Raw genomic sequence first — 27,277 nt, forward strand, 5'->3', positions numbered from 1 at the left:
CAGTTAACCAACCCAGCAGAAGTGACAAACTTTCATGGAAAATTGGATGAATTGGAAAAGAAAGGTTGAGTAGATATGACTTAAGGCTTTGCATGGCTATTCTGAATTCTATACTGTACTTCTGTGCAGTATGATGAATCCTTCTAATTATTTTGTAGAATGTGTGTTCTCTGGATCTTTGTATCTAGCTCTGTATTAGTATTCTGATTTGAATATGTTAGCTTAGATATTTTGATATGCCCTATCAGTTCTGTAAAGTATTTTTAAACTTAAAAAAAAAATGGAATACAGACTGAGAGATCTCATGCATAATGTGCATGTCCCCTTTTGGGGACTTGAAAAGTGTTATGTAGCATATCGTCAAGTTTACACCTGTTTATCCTAAATTAAATAACTTGGCATAAAGCTTCTGCTTTATTTATTTATGCGGTTTTATTTTTAAGATGATCAGAGGGAATACAGTTTTTACCCCTTTGCTGGAATCTTTCTATTGAAATGCACGTTGTTGTTGTTAGTTTCAATCTGGAAGCACTCTCGTATTACTTTCCTACCATTTAAATCTACCCACATTGTTCAATTGGAGAGGGTCTTCTCAGTGGTGCCCCCCCCCCCCAATTGTTGAATATCCCCGACGAGGCTCGCCTGGCACCAACATTATCTTTTCGGTGCCAGGTTAAGACTTTTCTCTTCTCTCAGGCAGTTAACAACATATGCTGAATTTTTAATTAACCCCAGAATAGTTTTTTTAAATCGACATTGTTTTTATGCTTTTGATGGTTTAACATTTTTGTATATCCGTTTTTAATGTTCATAGTTTTTAACTTTTGTAAACCGCCCAGAGAGCTTCGGTTATGGGGTGGTATATAAATGTAATAAACAAATAAATAAATGTTAGAGGAGGGCCTGTTTCATGGCTCACCATCTGAGGTTGAGTGAGTGGGTTCACAGGTTAGGGACAACTTGCTATAGATGCCCATACTGTGAAATTCCTTGACCTAGGAGACTCTGCATACCATGTCCCACAGCTTTGGGTACCAGGTGGAGACAGCACTGCTCAGCCATGGGTTCATTTCTGATAATATGTCACTATATTGTGTCAATATATTGATGTTTCTATTTCCATACTTGTTTTATTGCTACACTTTACTGAGATTTCTTTGGATATGTTTGGTTAGCTATCTTTGGACCCATTTCAGAGCAGAAAGATGTACCTATACTTTGAATAAGTTAAAACAGAAATATTTTAATGAACAAATGTTCCAGTTCTATTATTTTCAATGGCTTTTCCAACATCCATTTTAAATGTTTTCCCTGTGTGCTGTTTTGTCGCTAGCTCTACCATTGTTTTATACGTCGTTGTCACAGAGTATGTTAACAGTGACGTACAAATATTTTAAATGGTATTAAATAAAAAATTTAAGTGCATGCTCCATTTTATGGAAATGCCCAGGGGAAAGGCATAACCACTTAGTTGACTTATTTGTCTTATAAATAACTTTTATTTGTGTTGTATAAAAACACTTTACTTTGTATACAGTTGTGTGCTTTTGGGCATTGTTTGTTCTGTGCTCTGTTCAACTGCTGCCCTTTTGGTTTGTTATCCTGAGGGAAAAGGCATTTTTCACATGCTCAAGATTCCCTTTGCCATATTTTTCCTTTACAGAAATGGCAACACTCTAGAGCAGTGGTTCCCAATTAGCTAAGTACTGTGAACCCCTTGTTTTTCAAATGCCAAGCCATGGACCACCTACTTTTGAAAAAAATGTTATCTCTATGGTAGTTACCTGTGTGAAGCAATTTTTTGGAGAAAATAAGGGGTAGCCCCTAAGAAGCAAAGGATTTTAGGTATACTAAAAACAGACCATAAAATTTGTGATATTTGTGATATTACCACGCAAAAATGACAATGATTTAGTTAGGAATATAAAGACGAATTTAATTTTACTAACGTCGAGTTTACAATTGAACAAATTATGACATGTCGAGCAGCTACTAAACCTAAATGTGATGGGAGAAATCATGCCTCTTGTTGTCCCGAACAATCCCTTCCACATCCGGTTCAATATTTCCTACTTTTAATCTCAAATCTGGATCAACATCGAGCCGATTTCTAGGCTTGTTCTTCATATAACAAAATGTCAAAAATGTTTGTTCACAAAGATATGTGGAACAAAAGGGAGCTAGATGTTTCAAAGCTTTTTCACCTGACTTCTTATAATCAGGAAAAACCTTCACCCAGAATTGGTCCAGTCTATATTCTTTGAAAAATGATTTCAATGAACCACAAGTCACGTCAACAAGTGCATCTTGCTCTTCCGCAGAGTTGTTAGTTGTACATCACCACATCCAAAAGGATTCCTTCTCCGTGAGTTTTCAGGATTAGGTGCAGGGAAGGAATCTCTGAAGCTAGTCGCTAAATCACGCAGGTGCTCAGTGCTGTTATATTTTACTTCTGGTAGGTATTCGTCATCAGAAATGAATGGTGAAGATGTGAATGGTGCCACGGAACCCCTGGGAACCCCTGTTCTAGAGCAGCCTTAGCATCCACTGGATGCGTGCAGGGCCGGTGCTACCATAGAGGCCACTCAGGCGGCCGCCTAAGGTGCCAAGCTAAGAGGGGCGCCGGGCACAGCACAGCACTCACGCACGTTGGCTGTGAGCTGGCCCGGCCCGAAGATTCAGCTGGGCCTGGGATGGCGCCCCACGCCCGCCCAGCGGAAGCGAAGCCAGGAACGCTGGGGTGGGGCAGCTCCACGTTCGGCCTTCTGGAATGCGCCCGGAAGAGAGAGAGAGAATGTATGGGTGAATGGGGTGCATGGGGTCTTTGAGTGAAAGCATGTGTTCATGCGTGTGTTTGTTTGGAATGAGTGATGCTGAGTGTGTGTGTGTGCGCGCGTGCATGAGTTGGGGGGGGATGACTTGGAGGTGATATTCCTATTAAATAATGCATTTTAGACCCATAGACGTTCCTTTCCAATTTGTTTGCTATAATTGGCATGACGTATTTCTTGAACTTTAAATTTAGCAGTTTCAAGTTTTGTGCTCCTTATTTTTTCCAGGAAACATATGTTCTTAAAAATCAAAGTTGGCCTTTTTTTGTGGGGGGTGGTGGTGGTGAAGGTAGCTCACCTTGCCTAGGGCGCAAGATAGTCCGGCCCCGGCCCTGGATGCGTGGCACCACAACCCCCGGCAGCCGCAGCCATGCGGAGGAGCTGGTTGGCGAAGGCTGCTCTAGGGCCCAAAGCGAAGCCTGGCTGATGGCGCGTCTTCGCAAAGGGCCATTCCGGCGGAGGCCCGCTGGCCGGCCTGGGGGGAGGACCCGGAGCAGCAGCGGCGGCAACAGCCTAGGTGACGGGCGAGGCTCCGGCTCGGGCCCCGCCTCCACGCCAGCTCGGCAGCGGGCTACTCTCCTGCGAAGCCTACGTCGCGTAAAAGCAGCCGGAGGAGGAGGAGGAGCAGCAGCCGCAGCAGCGGTGGTAGCAGCCGCCGCCTCGGCCGCTTGCAGGGAGCCCAGGCCCCCCAAGGCAACCGCCATGAACCCCAACCGCACCGAGAGCGACTGGCAGGGACTGGTGAGCGAGGTGAGAGGGGAAGATCCCGGGGCAGGAGGCGGCGGAGTGGCCTTGCCCCGCCGCCCCCTCCGAGGAACAGGACGCGCCCCTTGCGCGCCCCAGAAACACCTGCCGGGAGGGAGGAGGAGGAGGAGGAGGCCGGCAGCCCTGCAGGCAAGGCTCCGAACCCACGCGGCCTGCCCGAAGGCATGGGGGCTCGGGGGGGGGGGCTGGGCAGCAGCAGCTCCCTCCCCCCGGCCTCCGAGCCACCGGCATCCGGGTGCCTGCGCTTTCTCCAACCTTGCAAGGGATGCTGGCGCTTCCGGGAGCAATGCGTCCTAGCCTGGATCGATTTGGCTGCTTGCGTGCAAGCAGCCCACTCTAATGCTACACGTGTTTACATTGAAGTACGTCATCGGCGTGTTCTCGGAGGTTTCCTCTCGGGGAAGCGTGCGTCGGTTGAGGCAGCTGATCCAGTGGGTCCTCTCTGGCCCGTCAGACCTCTTGCCACAGGAAGCCTCCCTGGGTCAGGGTGGAAGCAAACACAAGCCTCCCTGTTAGGATGAAATCAAGTACACTTAGAGTAGATCCATTGGGATGAATGGGGTTGAGTTAGTGATCATTAGCCTAAGCCCCATTCATTTCAGTGGGTCTACTCTAAAGTTGGCTTTTACCCATATTCTTGTAAGGTGCTGCAAGACTTTGGATTTGCTGCTGAAGGCAGAGCTGCCCCTCTGGAATGAATTGCGTCTGGGCACACAAGTATGTGGGAAAGGACAGGCACCCGTTGTCTATGTGTTGCTTATTCAACATTTGGGGCTGTAAAATTGTGTTTCCGTGTTACACAGTCCAACGGCTCAAACATTTACTGACTAAAAGAGTTTACTTTTGCCTTAGTAAACAATCTTGTGAGGCTGGGATTCCCAATACTTCACTTGTGAGGGTTGCCAGAACTTGGAATTTGATCTGAAGCGTCTGGAGTTCTATTCACACAACATAAACTTGGAAGGGCTAAATGCGCTCAGCTGAATGTCTGAATGGTCTACCCACAAAGACTCATTACAGACACTCAACGGTCTAGGTTGGTGGTGACTTTCCACCACGATCCTGGGTGGCTCCAATGTTTTCACTGTCATATAGTAGGTGATGTCCCCTACTGTACACTACTGACATCTTCCCTTCTTTATTTATTGTATTTCTGTATCGCCTTTCTGAAACCAACCAGGGCAGTTTACAATCTTTTTAGGTCCCACAGTTACCCAGTCCCTAAGCCATTTCTGCCACAATCCTATGCAAGTTTAGACAGAAAAATTGTAGGACTTTTTTATGTCTAAACATACATAAGATTGCACTCTTAGAGCTTTAAAAGTTAGAATCAATATCTTGAATTGAGCCTGGAAATCAGTTGGCAAACCAGTGCAGATCTTTCAGTACTGGGATAATGTAACCGTGATGGTGTGCACCAGCTAGCAGCCTAGCTGCCACTTTTTGTACCCATTGAAGCTTCTAGATCAGTGGTTCCCAATTAACTAATTAATGCGGAATCCTTGTTTTTCAAATGCCAAGCCATAGACAACCTACTTTGGATTTTTTTAAAATCTCTATGTGCGAAGCAATTTTTTGGAGAAAATAAGGGGTAGCCCCTCAGAAGCAAAGGATTTTAGGTATACTAAAAAACAGACCATAAAATTTGTGATATCTGTGATATTACCACGCAAAAATGATAATGATTTAGTTAGGAATATAAAGACGAATTTAATTTTACTAACATCGAGTTTACAATTGAACAAATTATGACATGTTGTGCAGTTACTAAACCTAAATGTGATGGGAGAAATCATGCCTCTTGTTGTCCCGAACAATCCCTTCCACATCCGGTTCAATATTTCCTACTTTTAATCTCAAATCTGGATCAACATCAAGCCGATTTCTAGGCTTGTTCTTCATATAACAAAATGTCGAAAATGTTTGTTCACAAGGATATGTAGAACAAAAGGGAACTAGATGTTTCAAAGCTTTTTCACCTAACGTCTTATAATCAGGAAAAACCTTCACCCAGAATTGGTCCAGTCTATATTCTTTGAAAAATGATTTCAATGAACCATCACAAGTCACGTCAACAAGTGCACCTTGCTGTTCCGCAGATAGAGTTGTTAGTTGTACATCATCACATTCAAAAGGATTCCTTCTCCATGAGTTTTCAGGATTAGGTGTAGGGAAGTAATCTCTGAAGCTAGTCGCTAAATCACGCAGATGCTTTCACGCATGACGTCACCATCGAAGCAAACAGAGCGCAGGAGACAGTGTATTTTCTTTTTTTAAAATGCAGACGTTGCAGAGCTAATAGATGAATGGTGCCACGGACCCCCTGGGTGGGTTATGCGGACCACCAATTGGGAACCACTGTTCTAGATGGTCTTTAAGGGTAGCTGCATATATAGACTGCATTGCAATAGTCTAACCATGCTGTAATTAAGGCATGAATTGCTATTTCCAGATCCGACCCTACCAAGCTCTGCTCTCGGAGTTTCACCCTCAGGAGACATGGGCAACGCTGATCCAAACTAAACTTGATGTTAATTGTGTGAATGCAATTAATGTGCAGGTTCAAAAAAAAAAAAAAAAAACGAAAATAAGAGTAAATAGCAACTGAAGGGGGTGAGGAAAGCAGCAGTGGAACCACAAGAGGTGGAGAGAGAATTTCACTGTTTTTCCACCTGCAATGGTACTAAGGAAAAACTTCTCTCCAAACCCTGCTATTTTCATAGGAAAGGAAGCCTCCCTTGATGCCAGTGGAGGCTTCTTTCTTGATGCAAATAGCAGCTTCGGGGGCAGCTTTCAAGGTATTCATGGTTAAACTCTTCCTTTACACCTCCTGTGGACCCACAACTGTCTCCACCCTCTGTGTTTTAAAACAAAAAGTGTAAGTTAATCTGGAGTCTAGTTTGTCTCTCTTGTCTCTTGCCAAGTCATCTAGGCCAGGGCATCATGTGGTCCTCCAAATGTTGTTGGACTGCAACTCCCATAATTCCTCACCATTACCTGTGCTGACTAGGTCTGATGGAAACGGTAAGCCAAAACATCTGGAGAACCGCAGGTTGCTCAGCTCTGCTTTCAAGTGCATTTCTCTCGCCACTATTTAGGGATGTCAACTTCCATTTTCTTTGTGGTTAGGTTCCTGTATATCTTTTAATAGCTGCATGATAGGAGCTTCACCTGCTGATTTTGCCTTCCCAGTAGCTTTTAAAAAGACAAGAATCTTGCCAAAAGGAGAAAATGTAATATTTGCTGCTGCAAACATATAAAATGTTGTTAGGGGAAACTGAACTGTTGAACAAATAAATTTTAGTAAATGCTGTGCAATGCAAATACTACTCAAAATGGCTGCTGGGTTTGCTTGGTTTCCACTTCCCAGAACACCTTCCATCTGTACTCCCACTCATGGAACACATTGATTCCCACAACTGAATCACATAGCCAGCTTCCAGGATTATAAGAAAGGGTGCCACAAAAAGCAAAGGTAACCATGTTGGCCGTAAGCAAAATTCTTTAAATCCGTATTAGTGTAATAACTTTATTAGGCCAACCGCAACATCGCAACAAAATTTGCAAGCTTAGGAAATCTTTAGATCGCCTTATCAGACAAAATGTTACAAAAGCAGCTTGTTGCAGCAGTGTGTGTGTGTGTGTGTGTGTGTGTGTAGAATCTTGACTTCATGTTGAAGTCACCATGAAGACACCAAGACTTCAGCATCAAAGTATTTTTCTTCCCATTTATTCCGCCACACGTCCCCTGCAATCTTTGTGACATTTTGTTTGACTAAGGCCATAGCTAGACCTAAGGTTTATCCCAGGATCATCCCGGGTTCATCCCTGCCTGAGCGCTGGATGCCCTGTGTGGCACTTAGATGAACAGGTTTGACCCCTGGACAATCCAGGGATAAACCTTAGGTCTAGCTATTTATTTATTTATTTATTTATTTATTTATTACATTTCTATACCGCCCAATAGCCAGAGCTCTCTGGGTGGTTCACAAAAATTAAAAATGTTTTTACAGCCTAAGAGATCTGGAGATCTCAAAAGTGTGTATATTTGGATTAATAATAAGTAATACGGATTTCAGAAAGAGTGTGTAGATCAGAGACTAAGGTCTCTAAGCAGCCTTTAGCCCAATGAAACTTAAGAAAGTTGGCATTGCCTACCATCACTCTCTTCACTTCCCAACATGTCATATTATTTTTGCCAAGGTCTAGGGCCCTCAAGATATGTCAGGCAGTGGCACTTTCTCACAACCCCCGTTTTATTTCCTGCACAGCCATTAGAAGTCCTCATGCTCTGTTCTGACTATTCTGATAATTGTTTTCCTCAGAAATGATGGAGAATCCTGGTGCAAATAGTTGTTGGCAGTGATGAAACTGTGTCATGTATGGAGTGCCAGTATACCACTAGTAGACTGCACATTCCATACGTTAATGGAACAAGTGTATTGTTGTAAGCTTTAAACGTTTCTCTTTCTGACTTCCTCTCTTGGCAGACTATTGTCAGAATGCTGTCAAAAGAGTTGCAAGGCAGGGCTTAATAATGGTCTAAAACAGGGATGGCAGCTCTTCAGATGTTATTGGTCTGCAACTCCCCTCACTACTCATCACTGCCAATGCTGACTAGGGCTGATGGTAGTTGCAGTTCAACAGCATCTGGAGGGCCACACATCCCCCCCCACTTCTACCTACATGGCCGCCATATTGTTTGCCTTTAAACTGTTTCTTAATTCTGAAGGTGTGGGCACAGGCTGTGCTTGCTCAGTGGAAAGGGGAAAGCACTCTGTGTATGGTTAGAGGTGCTTTCTTTCATTATAATACTTCATACTTATTTCTTTAATAAAGGGGCGCAGTCAAGGATGGTGTAGGTGTTAAATATACACATAGGAGCAAAGCAGGATATTCCACTATGAAAGCAGTTAATTTTTGTGAACCGCCCAGAGAGCTCTGGCTATTGGGCGGTATAGAAATATAATAAATAAATAAATAAATAAAAAGCAGGAGCCACACAACTGCTTGATAGCGGTATTGAAGTGCACTGACAACTGTTGGGGCCCATTGACACAGACCATAGACCGCTTTCATAGTGTTATAACAATTTCATAGTGTTATTTCCTGCTTGGTGTAGATGTGTCATGGGCCCCAACAATTGTCGGTGCACTTCAGTACCACTATAAAGCAGTAGTGTAGATCCTATAGTGCACTTCAATACACCTATAAAGCAGTAGTGTGGCTCCTGCTTTTTATATACTGCTTGCATACTGCTTCCATAGTGAACTATTCTGCTTGGTGTAGCTGAGCCCCAAGACTAAAGTATCTACAAGCCAGTGATGATTGCTGTCCTGCAGTAAAAAGAGCTTCAAGGAACAGCATGTCACATCCTGGGTTATTGTTTAGGGAGGTCTGGGGTATATGTGCTGGGCCCATATAGGGAATGGGATAGCTCTAGTAGAGTTCAGTGGTAGAGCACATGTATCGCTTGCATAAGGTCCCAGGTTTGATCTGGGATATCCAGATAGGGCAGGAAAAACGCTGGCCTGAAACTCGAGAGCTACCACCGATCAGGATTGACAATACTGGCTAGATGGACCAATGGTCTAACTCCCTATAAAGCAGCTTCTGATGTTTCTAGGATGAGTTAGGAAAGAGGACCTTATATGTAAGTAGGCCAGGTGAAAGCCCATGTTTTTAAACACACACCCCTGGAAAAAACAAAAACAAAAAAGAAGCAGCTAAAATAACTTCCTCAACTGTTTTTGGTGTGTGTGTAGTTGTTGTTGTTTAAATATGGGGGAAGTATTCAAAAAGAGTATTTCTCACCTGCAGCCTGAAGTGGTTCAGCCTATTGCCTCTGAATCATGTCACACGTATAGACCAAGGCCTTAGCTAGACCTAAGGTTTATCTCGGGGTTGTCCCTGCCTGCTCCCGGGATCCCCTGTGTGTCGTTTACATGAACAGGGATGACCCTGGGACGATCCTGGGATAAACCTTAGGTCTAGCTAAGGCCCAAGGCCGCTTCTACACCTCCCTTTTTTCCAGGGATCATCCCGGGATCATCCCTGTGCATGCAAATGACACACAGGGGATCCCAGGAGCAGGCAAGGACGATCCCTCCATTTTCCTGGCATAATCCTTAGGTGCAGAAAGGGCCCAAGTGTCTTGGCGCCATACACAATTTGCAGGAGTAACCACCAGCTGTGATTTTTAGGGATACCTGTGGAAATAACTTCTATGTCCCTTGGGGGTCTTTTTTTGTGTGGAGTGAGGTTAATATGCTACCTGTCAGCTTGTGATCCACAAAATGGTTTACAAAATGGCTGGTTCCAGAAAGTGGTGTCTGTTTTGAACGCTGCCTTAACTAAACTTCAGATTTCAACTTGGCTTTGTCTTAGTATTTGCACGCACTTTAATTATTTTTGAATTATTAATCCGGGGAAGGGGCAGTGATTGCCAAGCAGAGGCAAAGCTACAAGTTGTGTAGCTGCTATTAGAAGCAACCTTGGTTTTTTTCTTTAAACTATTTACATTTTTACTAAATGGAGCCATTGTTCCTCATGATAAAGTCCTGTAGCCTTAGGCTTTGTTTGCATAAGGTGCTCTTTGTCAAATGACTCCAAAGTTCTTTAAATCTTAAAATTGTGCAAAACTGGTCCTGATACCTGTTTGAGCTGCATATTTGGTTACATAAGTTGAGGGTGAGGGCTGGAAAGTAAGGAAGGACAAATTGTTGGGATCTGGATGAGATGGTGGGAGGGGAGAAGCCATCTTTTCCTTTTGCCTCCCTCCTGCTTCCCCCCCCTGTAGTATTAAATTATATGCATATGTGGGTGTAGCACATAATCCAGTTTATGACCTTACTACCATTACTTGAAAAAAGTAATACCTGTAAGGTTCATAGTTTGGCTTATATGGAACTGTCTTCTTTTTCTTTTTATGTGGAAAAATATACTCAAGTGAAAATTATTTGAGAAAAAAGAATAAGAGAAGGATTTAGGATGGAAAGGAGGAACTGGACCCTTTTATTGGTTTTCTTAGCCCATACATATTTGTTACTTGAAAGATCAGAATATAAAGACTTTATCCCTATTTACTCAGAAGTAAGTGTCTATGAGTTCAGTAGAACTTACTCCTAAATAATTGTGCATAGGATTACCTGGAAAATAGTTGAACTCACGGGGATGGTTATGCATGTTGAGTAAGCATGTATAAGATCAAGCTGCCAGTTGCTTTCCACTACTTGCATTCTTCTGTATTATTTGTTCTGCTTGTCCAAAGACCTGGCACTTGATGTCACTGTAATAAAGCAAACTTCTGGAAACCAGCTTTGAAACTTGTTTTGTACTGGATGATTGAACTTTATGAGCTTTTTGAAGAAATAGCTCTTGTTTAAAGCTCAGAAGTGCAGCTGCCTCTTAAGAAAGTGCCACACAAGGTTTCAAATTCACTGAACTGATCGCAGGGTTAGAGCCAATGGTCCAAATGATTAAATATAGGAAAAGTTACAACCCCCTCTGCTTACACAGTATATGTATGATGCAGGCATCTCCTGAGCACTGTTTCACACATTATACAGCGATTAATCTGGGTTTGCCAAATGTCCTCTGCCTTTCTCATAAATATGCCTGCATGAGAAATGTGTGTCACATTCATTTTTAGATGAACATTTAAAAAAATATAATGTGTTATACAGAACTTATATGGGGTGGGTGGGTAAGAAAGGGTAGTTTTACAGATGGTCGACACTGAACTCTAGTTCTTAGCTATAGCACAAATATCTGTACATGTCCATTGTGGTTTTTAAAGGACTGCTGGTGTGGGAAGAATTGGTCCTGGAGGTCACATGTGCTTTCAGGCCAATTCATGCCCCCAACACACACAACTTCAGCTTTGTTTCCCACCCACCCCATGCTGGTATCATCAAATGTCAACACGTACAATACCTTTTAGTGTTGAGTGACCATTTGTTGAGTGCATGTATGAAACAGTCCTGATATTATTATTATTTTTCGAAAGCACTGCATTTGTTTTACTATTTAGGATTATTATTGCATTTGAACCAAGCTGCAGGCATCAGGACCTGAGATGGACTAAGAAGCCAAGGAAAATTGAAGTCTATATGAAGCAAAAGAATGGGCTAAAGCTGATTAGTGACTCCATTGTCCCAATTTAAAATGATGTGAATGGGTGTTTCACTTCTTAGAGGGAAAAATCAAGAATCTTAACAAATGTCCTGGCTTCATCAGATTGTGAGGTCATTTCTGTACAGGAGTTAATGAGATCTAAGCAGATTTGTCACTAAAAATAGCTAAAGACAAATAGTGGACGTTTGATGTAGAGGAGAACTGTTTCACCTTCCTATAATGTCAGTCTTTCTCATTCTGTTTTGTTCAAAGCCGTTAGCAGGTTGTGAGACAGTTCAGGCAGTAAGGTAATATCTCTCTCTTTACTTTTGATGACCCTGTGGCAATTATAGTCTGCTTGTGATGGTAAATTAGTGGTAGAAAGAAAGCTATGAAAAAATATTATTTTGGAGGTTTAGATGAGAGAAAAGCAGATGAGCCACTGTTAATATCCATTTTTATTAAAATAAAAACATGATAAAGAAATTTGTTTAAAAGCTATTTAGTGAAAGGATTCAAAAGATTAACTTTTGCAAAAATACATAGAAATTGTACATGAATAAGTAATAGCCACCTACATTAAACGATGGCTCTTTTTAATTAATTAAAAGTGGTTATTTACAGCAAGTATTTAGAAGTTTAATGCACTGCATAACAAAATAAAACATTGTGGGGCTGTTCACGTGTAATGGCAACAAATCTTGGATTATTATTATTATTATTATTATTATTATTTATTTATATAGCACCATCAATGTACATGGTGCTGTACAGAGTAAAACAGTAAATAGCAAGACCCTGCCGCATAGGCTTACAATCTAATAAAATCATAGTAAAACAATAAGGAGGGGAAGAGAATGCAAACAGGTACAGGGTAGGGTAAGCAAGCACAGGGTAGGGAAAAACTAACAGTAGAAAGTCCACGGTTTGCTGGGTGCATTCTGCAGCCTTTTTGAATATTCAACCCCTAGTCAGACCAATCTGGGATTGCTAGGTCATGTTCAGACCCAGACATTACAGCTTAATGTGGATTAAACAACTCCTAACCTAAGTACTAGTTGATCTAGTTCACATGAACACCACAGTCAGCTTTTGAATATTCAAGCCACAACCGCAGCTTGTCATATTGTCCAAAGCTGGTGGGGGTGGGTTATGAGAGGGTTAAACAACCTCCACATAACCCTAAAACAAGCCACTGGGTATGCAAAGGTTGCTTAACCCTCATACAATCTACCCTTGCCAGGTAGCAATAACAACAAGCCACAGTTGCAGCTTCAATATTCAAAATAGCTGCCTGCATGCAGGCAGAAAGAGAAAGAATTATACCTTTCTTTTCTTATGCTCTGTCCAAAGCAAAGGTAGGAGGAACAGGGATTCTTAGCATCAGGGTAAACCCATAAAGGAACTAGAAAAAGCAGGCTGCAACAAAGTTTAACTGGGCAGAGGTCATGAGATGGAATGCAGAAAATGGCACCCAAAGGCCAATGCACAGGATTTGTCAAGCTCCACTTAACCTAGCAAGGCCTTTTCTAGAATCTTCTACAAAGATTCTGCAAAGAAGAGGCACCCTGGAAGGAACTTCAAAAGCTGATCAGGCAGAGTATCTGTCAGCAGGATAGCCCTTGGGAATCACATTAGGAAAATCCTGAAAGACTTGTGGAGATCTGGAAATTTAAGACAGTTATAGTTTTTAAAAACAAAGCTCACAGAGGAGTGAGGTGATCCTGGAATGGAAGTTTCCAGTTAAACAAAAGAAAGTTGCTTGATAGTCTTTTTATCAGAAGGAGGGGGATCTAGGCTCTAAAGGGATGTATCACAGAACTTCTTGTGAAGTCACTCAAAATCTCTGGGTTCTCAATAGCTAATCAATATGTGACACAGTGTTGCCTTGATGGAATTATGAAATGGAAGGAGTCAGGCATTAACAAGTTTAAAAGAACATTAATTATTGGGCAGATTAGAAATATACTGAATAAACATGGGTGGGAGGGTGCTGTTGCACCATGTCTGTTCATCCCTGGCCGATGGCTGGTTGGCCACTGTGTGAACAGAGTGCTGGACTAGAAGGACCCTGGGTCTGATCCAGCATCAGGGCACTTCTTATGTTCTTGTGTTCTTAAATAAGAGTAACAAAAATAATAAATAAAAAGCCAAACACCAGTGTAGACGGTTTTGATGGAAAATTTCAAGTGCATTTTGTGCTAGCTTGCTAGATCTTGCTAGCTTAACCTTTCCAGACAAAATTGAGACTTTTGAACCAAATGACTATGAAGAAACTTAAAATGGAGTTAAAATGGTGCTTGGTGGCAACACTCTTCTTTTTCCATTATACAATTGCTCAATTCAGGTGATCCTCCAAATTAGGATTTGGAGGTTTGGAACAATTTATTTATTTATTTATTTATTTATCACATTTCTATACCGCCCAATAGGCGGTTCACAAGCCATGGGTTCCCTCTTCCTTCTTGCACTTTCCTTTCTGTTTCCTCTTTAGCCTCATTATAGTTAGCTGTGATATCCAGATGAGTAAACTATGGTTAGTGCTTGCCTTCCAAACTGAAATCCGAAACCATGATTTGAAATAGGTTTCTGATTCTGGTTTGGAGGTTAAGCACTAATTGTAGATTGTGAATCCGAACTAATTGTGGCTAGGGCTAAAAAGAAGTGGGGCGCAAGCTAACTCCCAGCTAACTTTTAATCCTCTAAACAATGCCTTGGAAGATTTTCTTAATTGATCTATTATGTATATCACTTCCCTTTTTCATATTTCAGATAACAGCTTATATCCACTAGTGCAAATAATGTTGGCTAGCACTGGGTATTCCAGCCTTTTTGGGTCCATGGGCACACCTGGCATTTTGAAAAAGTGCCCTCGACACCACCATAAATTACCCGCTCTAGTGGGGTGGACTTGTTGCCCCAAGAATTCGTCATGGGGAGTTGACTTCGCCCATGTTTTTAGATTTTTCTGATCCATGTGCACAAAGACCTGTCTGGGTGAACAGCATTAAGGCAGTACTATATGTGGAAGTGGGTAAACATTTCAGGACATACCTGACATGTACATACTTCCCACTTTATAGATAGAACTAGTGTCGAGGCATCATAACCTAGAAAGTTTGTGGTAGGCATTCAACCTTGCATCTGCCATTAATAAAATTAGTCCTAAGATGGAGATGTCCTAGAAGTTCATTTTCTTAAAATTATTTTTTCATTCCCTTAATGGGGTCCTTAAAAGGAAGTGTTTTGCTACTTTTGGATAACAATGTATTAACATTTTTTTACATGATTATTAGGAATAAGGAATATAGGGTTCAAAGAAGCCCCTCTTTACATTTTATTCAATCTGGAAAAATCTTCGAGAAGGGAATAATTCAAAAGGGATCTTTTGGTTTGTAGTACATGAGTGAACTGGAATAAACTATGCCGTGCGAGTTTTCCTAACAGTGGGAAATTATCTATGGCCTCTCTACACATTAAATATCTTGCTGTATGCTAAGTTTGTTTTATTTTTAAGGGTGTGCCTCAAAATGTAATGTATGAGTGAAACAAAGATGAATTTGAAAACATATATACAATACAATACAACTTTCATGAGAAAGTGGGATTAGCTGCAGTTCTTTGTCAAGTGTGCACTCAATTGCAAATTCAGGTTTGCTCCTAGTTCAAGCCATCTTGACGTGTGCTCTCATCTACACCAAACAGGATATTCCACTATGAAAGTGGTATATAAAAGGCAGGAGCCACACGACTGCTTTATAGCGGTATTGAAGTACACCGACAACCGTTGGGGCCCATTGACACATACTATGTACCACTTTCATACTGCCAAATCCTGCTTGGTGTGCCTCCTGCCTTTTATATACCACTTTCATAGTGGAATATCCTGCTTGGTGTAGATGAGCCCTAAGTTTCGGAGTGGAGTGCTGTGCTCCCAATGTGCCAGTCTTACCAGGGTCAATCCATTGACAAGGCCATGTGTAAAGGAACAGCTAGATGAGAGGAGAGCTAATGTTTGGAGTAAAAAAATGGATAGATGGATGGATGAATTAATGAAGAAATCCACGGAGTGCAAAGAGTGATCTGCACAAGAAAATATTTAAAAATTAAAAATTCATGTGCCAAACTCTTGCACTCCTTGTTCTTCTTCTTGGCTTGTTTGGAGAAAACCTATCAATTAAGCATTGTGACTTATGTGGACTATAATACTAATCATTAACTATGTATCATTAAAAAGTTAAGACCTTGTTCCTTGATAAATATGCATAGGATTGTAGCCTGACAGAGCAAACCTAAATGTATCTATTCAGAAATAAGTCCCATTGAATTAATTTGATCTTACTCCCATATGCGTGGGTATAGAGTTGCAGCCTAAATGTTCTATTTGTAACCCAGAAACTGACCCAGCCCATAGGCAACATGGGGGGACACAGGCACCAATGTACCCCTGGACATCTTTCTTGACACTTCAAGGTGTCCTACGTCCCTCACTTCTTTAAATTAACACATTTTCTTGCTGGCAGCTGGGATTGCCATGTAATAGGTTTCTCCTGGTGCTGAAAACTGGGGGTTCAAAGGAGTCGTTTAGTATGTTGGGGCTCAGTCCCCACCTCTGCCTTGTGTTCAGTCCTTTGGACAAGTTACTTGTTCTTTATTAGATTGTAAGCCTATGCGGCAGAGTCTTGCTATTTACTGTTTTACTCTGTACAGCACCATGTACATTGATGGTGCTATATAAATAAATAATAATAATAATAATAATAATAATCTTTGCCACACCTCCCATGGCAGCCATTTTGTGGTGCTGCCCAGGGCTGTTTCTGCCAAATGTGCCCACAGCCACAAAAAAGTTGCTTACTCCTGCCATATACTTCTTTTGAAGCAATTTAAATGCATTTCCCCTTCTTAAAGTAGGTGTTTTTTTTAGACAATGCAGCTTTCTGATTTTTTTTTTTGCTTTGTTTTCAAATGGTGTGTACATACGTTTTGCTTTTACTTTCTTGCAGTATCTGGTGTGTAAAAGGAAGCTAGAAAGTAAGAAGGAAGCCCTACTAATTCTTTCCAAGGAGTTGGATACATGTCAACAGGAAAGGGACCAGTACAAGCTTATGGCTAATCAACTACGGGAAAAGCACCAGTCGTTGAAAAAGAAATACCGGGAACTCATCGTATGTAGCTGCTGGCTTGAGAACTTTCCATTAATATTTGCTACTATAAAACCCTCTCTGTGTTATAATGCAGTGTGCGTTGTTAAACCTTTCCTCCTAATTCTTTCAGTTCTGTATTCATGATACTGTTCTTGTTCATTTTTATTAAGTAGTAATTATGCCATCAGTATTATTTAAGCTGAAAATAGGAACAGCTTCTAACTTTGAATAAACTTGCAGCCTAAACATCTAAATACATTGAAAGTTTGTTTATGGATTTATTGTAGTATTTATTATTAGATATTTTTTTCATATTGTATCTTAATTAGATGCTGTTCTGTTTGGGCTTCCTTTTGGAGGGAAAAGCAAGATACAAATTGATGATGATGATGATGATACATTGATTGCAATGTTGTAATGCTTAACTAGTCCTCTGAATGTGTTCAAATTTCTAATAGTGGAGGGAAGACTCTCCAGCTTCGCCCTCTCTGCACTCATCCTCCTCATCTTGACTGAGACAAATTGAACGTATGCTTTAACCACGGTCAACTGAATATGGTTACAGTCCTCCACATGCTTGGCAGCCATGACAGTCTGTTCATATCTTCTGGAAGGTCAGGAGGTGGGGAGCCATGTACCCTCTACAATTTGAATTTTGAACACCTGAAAAGAGCTCCTAAATTACTTCTTAATGCAAACAAGGGCCTGATCTACACCAAGTAGGATATAGCACTATGAAAGTGGTATGAAAGTGGTATATGGAGGCAGGATCTACACTACTGGTTTATAGCGGTATTGAAGTGCACTGACAGCTGTTGGGGCCCATAACACATGCCATATACCGCTTTCATACCGCTTTCAAAGTGTTATATCCTGTTTGGTGTAGATGTGTCATGAACCCTAACAGTTGTCAGTGCACTTCAATACCACTATAAAGCAGTAGTGTCGATCCTGCCTGAATTACTGTTATTTTCCCCAATGACACATAAATTGTCCCTTCTTGTAGGATGGTGACCCATCTCTTCCTCCTGAGAAAAGAAAACAGGTAGGCTTTATTTTTGTCTGCATGTGCATTGTTATATGACATAAGTTCTTTTAAAGTGATAATATTAAAATGATCTGTTTTGATTGCAACATTGCACACAGTTTATTTATTCATTCTATAAATTCAAATTGTGTTTTTCATAGATATGCCCCCACAAAGTAACTTACAGACAATAAGTACGTATAAATATACCAAAACAGCACCATCAAAATTGAGGAAGCTATTTTATTTATTTATTCATTTATTATATTTCTATACTGCCCTTTAACTGAAACTCTCTTTGCTGTTTACAAGGCAAAGCTTAAAACCATAAAATACAACAACATAGTTCAACATAATATTAAACCGTAAGTTTAAAACAGAATAAAACGGAAGTAGTAACCAAGATAAAAGCCAGAAACAGTGAAAAGATTTTAAAATGTACTAATGCAATTTTTAAAGCCCGATGGCTAAAAAGCCTGGGAAAGTAAAAAGTTTTTCACCTGTTCCTCAAAAGAACCCAATACAAGTGCCAGGTGAGCCTTTCTGGGGAGGACATTCCACAACTGGGGTGCCACCACTGAAGAGGCCCCTCTTTAGTAATGACCCATCTCACTTCATTTGGCCTGGAGAAAGGCCTCTGACGATGATCTTATGGTCGGGTAGGTATATATGAAAGGAGACAGTCCTTGCCCCAAGCAGTTAAGTTAACACCAGCACTTTGGATTTGGCCACGCTGAAATTAAGTCAAGTTTAATTGTTGAGAATGGAACATGTGTATTAACAACTTCCACAGAAAAAGCCAGTTTGGAAAAATACATTCTTAAACATGTAAGGGACAAAGCAGCAACGAGTTACAATTGAGGGGTAACCACTGAGAAAGCCCTGCCTCTCGTATGTGCCAGTCTAGATGTTCTGACCGGCAGGCACATGAGCAGAGCCTCTGATGATGATTAGGTAACTTGGCCCCAGGCCATCTTACTTTAAAGATAATAACCAGCACTTTGAATTGTTCTAGAAATGAATTCTTGACCAATGTAACTGGTCGAAAATCTTGAGGGTTATATTATTTATAAACCCTTTTGTTCACTATGCCAGTGAATTAGCAGAATAGCAGCGGTTCTTAACTATGAAAGTCAGCAAAGACCAAATTAACTTCAAGACAGAGTCTGTTTTGTTTGGTACAAAAATAAAGTATTTTACTGATAGAAAATAACACAGTTTATGGCAATACAAATTTACACCAACATACTCACACACTTGGTCATACACGTTACAGCAGGGCTCACAGCAGCAGAGAGGGAATATTTTAATCTGGTTACAAAGCTCCAAAACTCTCTTTATATACACTTCCCTGAACAAATGATGAAACCACTAATTGGCAATGGCAAGACAATTAGACTTTTGCATCATCCCAATAATTCAATAAAGTCCACCTGCAAACTTGACCTTTAAGCTGATTGACTGATGCTGAGTCTTCAGTTTCTTCCAGGTTTTGCAGGCTTGTACAAAAATATGGAAATCACAAAAACCAGTCCTAATTCAGGACTCCAACAGAAAAGTGGTATCATATACTCAGATTTTCTGGCTCCTCTCTGCATTCTGTTGGCCACATCATGGGTCCATTAGAGTTTCCAAGCTACTCAAAGGCAGCCCAAAATAAAACACATTACAGTAACCTAGTTTAGAAATAACTATGGAGTGTGTTAGTGTGTCTAGGTCCAAGAGTATAATATCTTTATCGGAAGGGAATGAATTATGATTAGTTGCCCATAGGTTAATGGCAGGTAGGGACACATGAATATGTGCCACTAAAAATTATAGATATAGATATAGATATGTGATCATTCTCTTCAAGCAAAAGCTGAAGGGCTTTCATAAGTACGTGAAATGAATGCTTGCAAAAAAAAATTTTTTTGCTCCCCTCACAGTTAGAGGGATATTGTTGGGAAAACTGCTCCAGGGTGGAAGCCCACCCATTAAGAGGGACCCGCAAAGGAGGCGCTTTTGCCCCACTGGCTGCAGTTTTCCAAGGAGAATTCCTTCAAATCCCCTCGTATCCAAACTGATCCAGATGTTTTCCTCACTCAGTTTGCATTGGAGTTGATTTGAAAGGCTTCCTCTGGGGAAATGGTAGCTGAGAATCAACAGCCACTACTTCTGGGGAAACTCTCATACTCCGGGGTCCCCAGGGACAGGGGGGCTATTTTCCCTTTCTCCATCCATTTTCTCATTGGATGACTGTCTATATGCTGTGGTGTGCAGCTTTTTCCCTTCTATAAGCCAGATGGTTTAGTAGGTTGAGGGCCACGCCACATGCACACACTCACTCACTCACTGATGTGCACCCACCCACCTCCATCTCAGCATGCGAGGATGGAGTAGTTTATTTATTTATTTCTATATCGCCCAGTAGCCACAGCTCTCTGGGCAATTCACAAAAGTTTAAACCTCCTCTCCCTGCGCATTGAGAGGACTTTGCATCTCCCCCTGCCAGTCATCTGGGTGGGACGGAGGCAGCGCAATTTTAATGGAGAAGACAGGGTGCTTCACTATCTTGCCTTTTTTAACTTGTGTTCCCAAGAGTCTGCCAATTAGTTGCTCGGAGCTCGATTGTACTGGGGAAGACAGTGTGAGGAAAGTCATTCCTGTGCATCCTCACCCCGGTTTGGAAATATGCCCTCACAGTAGGCTGCACAGGGGGCTTCTGAGAACTGCATGTGACCTGAGAGTTGCCCACATGTTCCTTATGCGAACCAATCCAGTTGCCTTCTGAGGCAGGGAGCCTGCTTAAGGTGAGCTGTGTCCGCCTCAAATTCTGCTTGCAACAGTTCTAGCAAGAATGCTCGTACTATTGAGTGTTGTCAAGTTTCAGATGTTCACTCCATCTCTAATAGCAGGTAGAATGGTACATTTGAGAAAGAAAATGTGGTTCAATAAGTTCTGAATCAGATTTTTCACCATAAATTATGCAGTCGAGTTCCCCGCCTTTGGGGAAATCGTAGGGGTCAGCATTCCCTGAGTGCAGTGGATGAGCCTCAGCCTGGGAATGCATCAGTGACCTGGTTTGCACAACATGACAACCACCCATGACTTATTAGCCATAGTGGGTTGTTGTATTGTGTGAACTTGGCATGGTTTCTGCAGGTGGCTTAATTTTCATGAACAAGTCACCCTGAGAACCCATGGTTTGTTTTAATGTTGTTCATACCCATGGTGGCTTTTTGTGTCGACTGTGGATTTAATCATCCTATGGGCCCCTGTGTTTTAGATGGCCACATGTATTCCTTCAGCAGTGAAACACACAACTAACATTTATTTTCTCCCCTCCCCACCACACATTCCATGTTTTACAACTGCTTCTACATTTCTGATACATTAGAACAATCCAACTGTTACCAATCCTGATTAAAAAAACAAGAAGATGTTTAGTATTAAATGAATTGGGTGAGCATGACCCCATATCAGTAAGACACCCAACAGATGATGCTAGTACAACTAGACAGCCACCTTTGAGAAACGGGGCAGTGTTTGTTGATGAATGAGGAGAAGTAGCTCAGATCTATAAGGCTGACTGACAACCTAAGGCTCGGGGAAAGCAGAGTAGGGTTTCTAAATTGTCCGGACCCAACTTTGCTCCTTAGCCCTAGATAATCCAGAATTGTTCCCCTGAATAATTTCTGTCTTAAAATTCTTTTGTGGAATATAGTTGGCTGGAATCCAGGGATGCTGATTTCTTTAGGAAGCTTGACATTATTCTCCTTCAAGAGACCTGGTGTACTGTAAAATTAGATCTTTAATGGCTATTTCATTAATGGTATAACAGCTGTTGCCCCAATGGGAAGAGGAGGACCAAGAGAAGGGTTAGTCATTTTGAACTTTCCCTCTCTTCAGGCTACCATTGATTGTCTTCCATACTGTAGTCATATAGCAGAAGCTTGTGCAATTAGCTTTGGTTTATTGAGCTTCCTATTTGTTAATATTTATATTCCTCCTATTTCTACAGTAAATTCACTCAAACAAGAATGGGAGAACTTAGAAAACTGCGTAATAGATTTACAGTTGCAATTTCCCTCAGTTTATGTAATTGTGATGGGGGACTTCAGTGCATGAATTGGTCCTAACAACGATATTTTGTTTTCATCCTGGTTTGGGGGTTTGACTGAACTGGAGGTTTGCATATTTAACAACAATAGGTGCTTCAAAGGTCAATTTTGCTGGTATATGCTTAGCTCAGATGGCTGGCTGACTTGCTCTTAGAATTCTTAATGGGAATCCCCTTTTTGAGAAATGTGGTAAATATACATCTATGGGAAGGGAAGTAGTACAGTTGATAATGCAAGAGTCTCTGATGCTCTTCTTGACTGTATTAATAGCTTTTCTGTGGCTGATAGACTTGAAAGTGACCATTTGCCTCTCTCTCTCTCAGATGAGCAGGCTGGCTTTAGAAGAGGCAGAGCAACACTCGACTGTTGTCTGGTTTTAAACCTTTTATCGGAAAAATATACAAGATCTCCCAGTAAGGGTCTATATGCAGCTTTTATAGATCTAAAATCTGCTTTCAATTCAGTTCCAAGGGATAAGTTATGAGCTGAGCTCTGTTCCTCTTCCATCGATAAAAGTTTACTTAATTATGTGTTTGTATCAGAATACTGCTGTACAACTGGAATGTGGCATGGAGGGCACCCTTACTAATCCTATCCCTGCCACTAATGGAGTACATCAGGTTGTATACTTGCACCCAGACTATTTAATCTGTATCTTAATGACCTATCTAAAATTGATTCTTCTCTGGATTTTCATGCCCCCAAATTGGTTACAGTTAGCATCCTTGTACTTTTATATGCAAATGATGCTATTCTCCTCTCTTTCACTAAAGTTGGTTTGAAACAAATTCAAAGAATTTGCAAAGTTCTATTGCAAAGAAAATGTGCTAAGTATTAATTTTAGTAAAACCAAGGTTATGGTTTTCAACAAGAACCTTAGGGCATGGCTAGACAGGGCGATATCCCGGTGATGGCCCCAGGATCATCACTGTGCATCCACATGACGCACAGGGCATCCCGGAAGCAGCCCGGGATATAGCCCTACAGTTTAATTCTGATATTGTCCTACGTGTGGCCCGCCATCGCTGTTTTGTCCCAGCTCCGGGGAGCTCCTCAGGCGAGGTGTTTTTTTCTTTAAAAAAACTTACCTGTCGTTTGAGCGCTCATGCGCTCCTTTTCCTTTAAAAAAAAACCAAAATGGCGGCCGCGATGTCGCGCGCCGCATGTAGACGAAGGCAATGATCTCACAGTCATAAAATCATGAGATCGTCGCCCTCCACCCCTCTCGTCTAGCCATGCCCTTACTTTGAATAAATGGGTTATAGGTGGTCAGACCAAAGTCAGCTCAAGTATTTGAGGATTGTTTTTCAATCTTCTGGTTCTTGGGTGGTAAATCCAACTTCTGCTATACAATTAGTATTGAATAATGCCAAAGCTGTAGTTCATATATTTTTTTATACTAGAGGATGACAGCTCATCCTTGCTGCACTCCAAGTTTTTAAGGCCAAGGTGTTGCCATGATTATTGTGTGGAGTTCCAGTGTCGATTTCTCCTGTTCTAAAACAGTTTTTCTCCTGTTTTAGAACAAATACTTCCTTTTTTCTTTTTCTTTATTTTTGCGCCAACTCTTTCATGTATCTAGCTGTGTGCCATCAGCAGTTCTATGGCCGGAGGCTGGGCTTTCATCGGTGGAATGTACTGCTTGGTGTTGGGCATTCAGATATTAGCTAAAATTTGTTCATGCAAACTCTAAATCAGGATATGTCCCCCTCCTTTCTAAAGCCATTGGTCTAAAGCATCAGAGATAAACTACAGATGTTGGGCTTCTCTGATAAATTTCTTCGCACGCAAGATACTTCTCAAGTAAAATCTATTCTTGCATGCCGGATCAAAGATATTGGTACTCAATATTCATTATCTGCTGCCCACACTACCTGTTCCCCAACTTACTTAGATTTGACATTAATATTAAGAGTTGAGCAAAATACCTTGAAATTTTTACTATACCTAAATATCGGATAACTTTTTCTAAAGCCAGGTTCAACTCAATACCCTCTGCTGTAATGAATGATCACTTCCAAGGAATTCCTTATACAAATCATCTCTGCCCATGTGGAGATGAAGCGATATTTTCTCATATATTGCTTTTTTGTAACTTTTATAGAGATGAAAGAACAAGACATATTATGCCTATCTTAAATAAATTCCCTGGAAGGTCCCTGACTAGTATATAACTTACTTGCTGGCCGACACTAATAAATACATAATAGAGGCTGTTGCCAAATTTTTGTTCTCCATTGTTAAAACTCACAAGGCTATTGTTCAGACTCATAAGTAATAATTGGCTGATGATTTTTAGGTTTTAAATATTTGAAGTAGTTGCTGTATTGTTAGTTGGTTGTTTTGGTATTATGTGTTCTGTTTTGTGGATTATCCTGTGTTCTAAATGGTCTGTGACCGTATAATAAAGATTGATTGAACAACTCTGAGCATATGCAGTTTTGTATTTTAAACTCACTTAAATCATAGTATCTTTCATTCATTCATTACATTTCTATACCACACAATAGCTGAAGCTCTCTGGGCAGTTTACAAAGATTAAAAATCATTGAAAATACATTATACATAGTATAAAAAAACATTTGTTTATAAACGTATAAACAGACAACAAACGCAGAGACACACATATATCTCAACAATTTTAAACAATTAACAATAAGAAAAACCCAGGACCTGATTAAAATTTTATCATAAGCTGCCAAATGCCTGAGAGAAGATGAAGGTCTTAGCCTGGCATTGAAAAGATAACAATATTGGCGCAAGGTGGGCCTTGCTGAGGGGGATTGTTCCATAATTGGGGGGCGGCACCAAGAAGGCCCTCTCCTTTATTGCTGATATTTGAGCCTCCCTTGGAGGACACACCTGGAGGAGGGCGTTAGGTGAGGAATGAAGGATCTGGGTAACATCATGACATAAAGTATAAAACAGAGTTTGCTTCTTATGCCTTCATCTTCTGCCACCTGAGTTGTCATTTGCCTCCCTACTGGGGGTCCTGGACTTTGGATGTAAGGTCCTGTCCTTGCTGCACCACTGCCTCGGGGCAAGCTGTGTTCTCATGTTCCCTTCAACTGTTAAAGATACAGGAGGCCTGTCCTCCTTTTCATATGGTCACCCTAACTAAACCCTTCAGTGTTATCCCTGGGACTTCCCACTTCTGTAGGAAGTGTGGAACATTCCTTTTTGAGTTGCAGTCTTTAAACATTCTTAGTGGTGGGAAACTTAGGCAGGCTTTGTTTTGTAAACCCTTGTCTGGTTCTTACTGTGCACCCCCCCCCCCCCACAGCTGTTAAGTTCAGGAACCTTATTAAACAAAGTTTAGTATTTCTTTGCCGAATTGCATTCTTTATAAAATCTGATGATTGCTGGTGAACTTACTTTCCCCTCCAGCATGCATCAGTTTGATTATGTATTTTGTTGGAAATATCTATGCCAGAGCCTCAAAAGCATTCCATTTGCGTGGAAAGATTGTGACAGGAACTTTCATCACTTGAAAATTAATGGGTGAAAGTTTGTTTCTACAACAAAAATGTAGTGCTGGCAGATATCATCAATTTGTGTGGTTGGTGTTGAGCGTAAGGGACTCTTACTAAGCAAAGCAGGTTTTACTGTATTAAGTTGGGTGACACAATCATACAAAACCATTGAAGTAGAAATTGCAATAAAAATTGCTATCAATCACACTTCTGAAGTGTACTTGATGTTTCATCAGATTTTCCTACCTGTTCTCCTTTATTCCAGTTGTCTAACTTGAGATGTGGGCTTAACAGTGGAAAATAATTTAAGCTTCTAAGAGATCGGAGCATGATTTGAACATATCTATCTTAAATAGTTTCCATTCTGTTGTCTCTCACCTTTGCCCCTCTTTGTCCCCCCTTTCCCCTGGTTTACAGGATAGGGCTGTGGGGATGAGATGACAGCTTGTGTGTACCAGCTAAGATTTATGTGCAGAGGACTGAAGGGTGCATTATGTTTGGGTTACTATCCATCATGCTCACAGTAGGCCGAAGCAAAATAACATTTGCGGCAGGATTTCAGAAACCGCGTTAAAGGAATTGAATCTTAGGGCGGTTTGTGGTTTAGGGAAAATATAACTTGGGATACTGGTTTTCTCCTCACTGGTTAAGATTCTACTCTGGTGGATCATGAGAGAATGAATCAAATTGCCATATGGCAAGCGTATGTTGGCTTATATCAGTTTTGCTTGAACTCCCTCTGCCCAAGAGACGTCTGATTATTGTGTTTACCAGATGAACCTGCTTTTGATACCAGTTGAAGCCCTTGGTGAGAACTTGCAGGGCAACCCACAAAATACTGCACAGGTTGAGGCAGCCTTCTGCCAATGTACATCAGTTTTCGAGGAACAGAAATAAACTGCGTGTATTGCATATGGCTCCATATATCGTTTTTGTTTGTTTTTAGCTGCTTTAGCTTGAGGGGAGGCACGCTGCACACATCCCAGCAGCTAATCTGACAGCCAGAACCCAAAGACCTATCTCAGGTGAACCCCTGAGCTTGTGTACCTAGTGGAATAGCAGCTCCTTATTTCATATCACAAACGGGTTTTTAAAAACTCCTCTTAGGGTGCAATCTTATGCATGCTTAGACAGAAAAGTAGTCCTACAATTCCCAGAATGCTCCAGTCAACAGTGCTGTTAAGTTCAGGAACCTTATTAAACGTTTAGTATTTCTTTGCTGAATTGCATTTTTTATAAAATCTGATGATTGCTGGTGAACTTACTTTCCCCTCCAGTCAACAGGGCTGGCTGAAGCATGCTGGGAATTGCCAGACTTTTTTTCTGTCTAAACATGCGTAGAATTGCACCTTTAGTTTCAAAAGGGGGTTACTATGCAGTATTTTGCAGTAGGGCAGCTCTTTGAAAAACAAATTGCATGGTTCTTTAGAAGCTGAACTATATCTGTAGCTGTATAAAATATGGAAATATTTTTAAAATGATCATCATTACTACTACAGGGACATTACTACAAAAGATAATGAAAATAGATTAAAATGGATAATAATACTTATGTATTGAGATATCAAAACTCCCCCAATGACATCCATTTTAATTTAGCAAATGTGTTTTACTTATATGGTCTTCCTTGCCAGTATATATTTACTAAAACAAAAATAATCCCATGTCTTTAAATGAAGCCTTCTAAAAAAGACCTGTCAAGTAATCTTTATGGTGGATTCCTGCATTGAGCCGGGGTTTGAGCCTTATAGGCCCCTACAGCTCTACTATTCTATGATTCTGTGTACTTGTAGTAGCTGATAAAGTAATGAGATTA

The 27,277-nt window shown here is 41.1% G+C and overlaps 1 protein-coding gene across 1 annotated transcript in view; it reads left to right on the plus strand.

Annotated features, from left to right (window-relative positions):
* The first annotated feature begins 3,534 nt into the window (after window positions 1–3,534).
* The window catches only part of CCDC149 (coiled-coil domain containing 149), an 85,703-nt gene continuing 61,960 nt past the window's right edge, over window positions 3,535–27,277 (plus strand). The window contains exons 1-3 of the mRNA XM_063135073.1: window positions 3,535–3,581; window positions 16,718–16,879; window positions 17,865–17,903. Coding sequence (XP_062991143.1) covers window positions 16,820–16,879; window positions 17,865–17,903 — 99 coding nt within the window. The 5' untranslated portion in view covers window positions 3,535–3,581; window positions 16,718–16,819. The remainder of the gene's footprint in view (window positions 3,582–16,717; window positions 16,880–17,864; window positions 17,904–27,277) is intronic.

This window comes from Elgaria multicarinata, chromosome 10, assembly GCF_023053635.1.
Source record: "Elgaria multicarinata webbii isolate HBS135686 ecotype San Diego chromosome 10, rElgMul1.1.pri, whole genome shotgun sequence".
NCBI classification, from domain to species: Eukaryota; Metazoa; Chordata; class Lepidosauria; order Squamata; family Anguidae; genus Elgaria; species Elgaria multicarinata.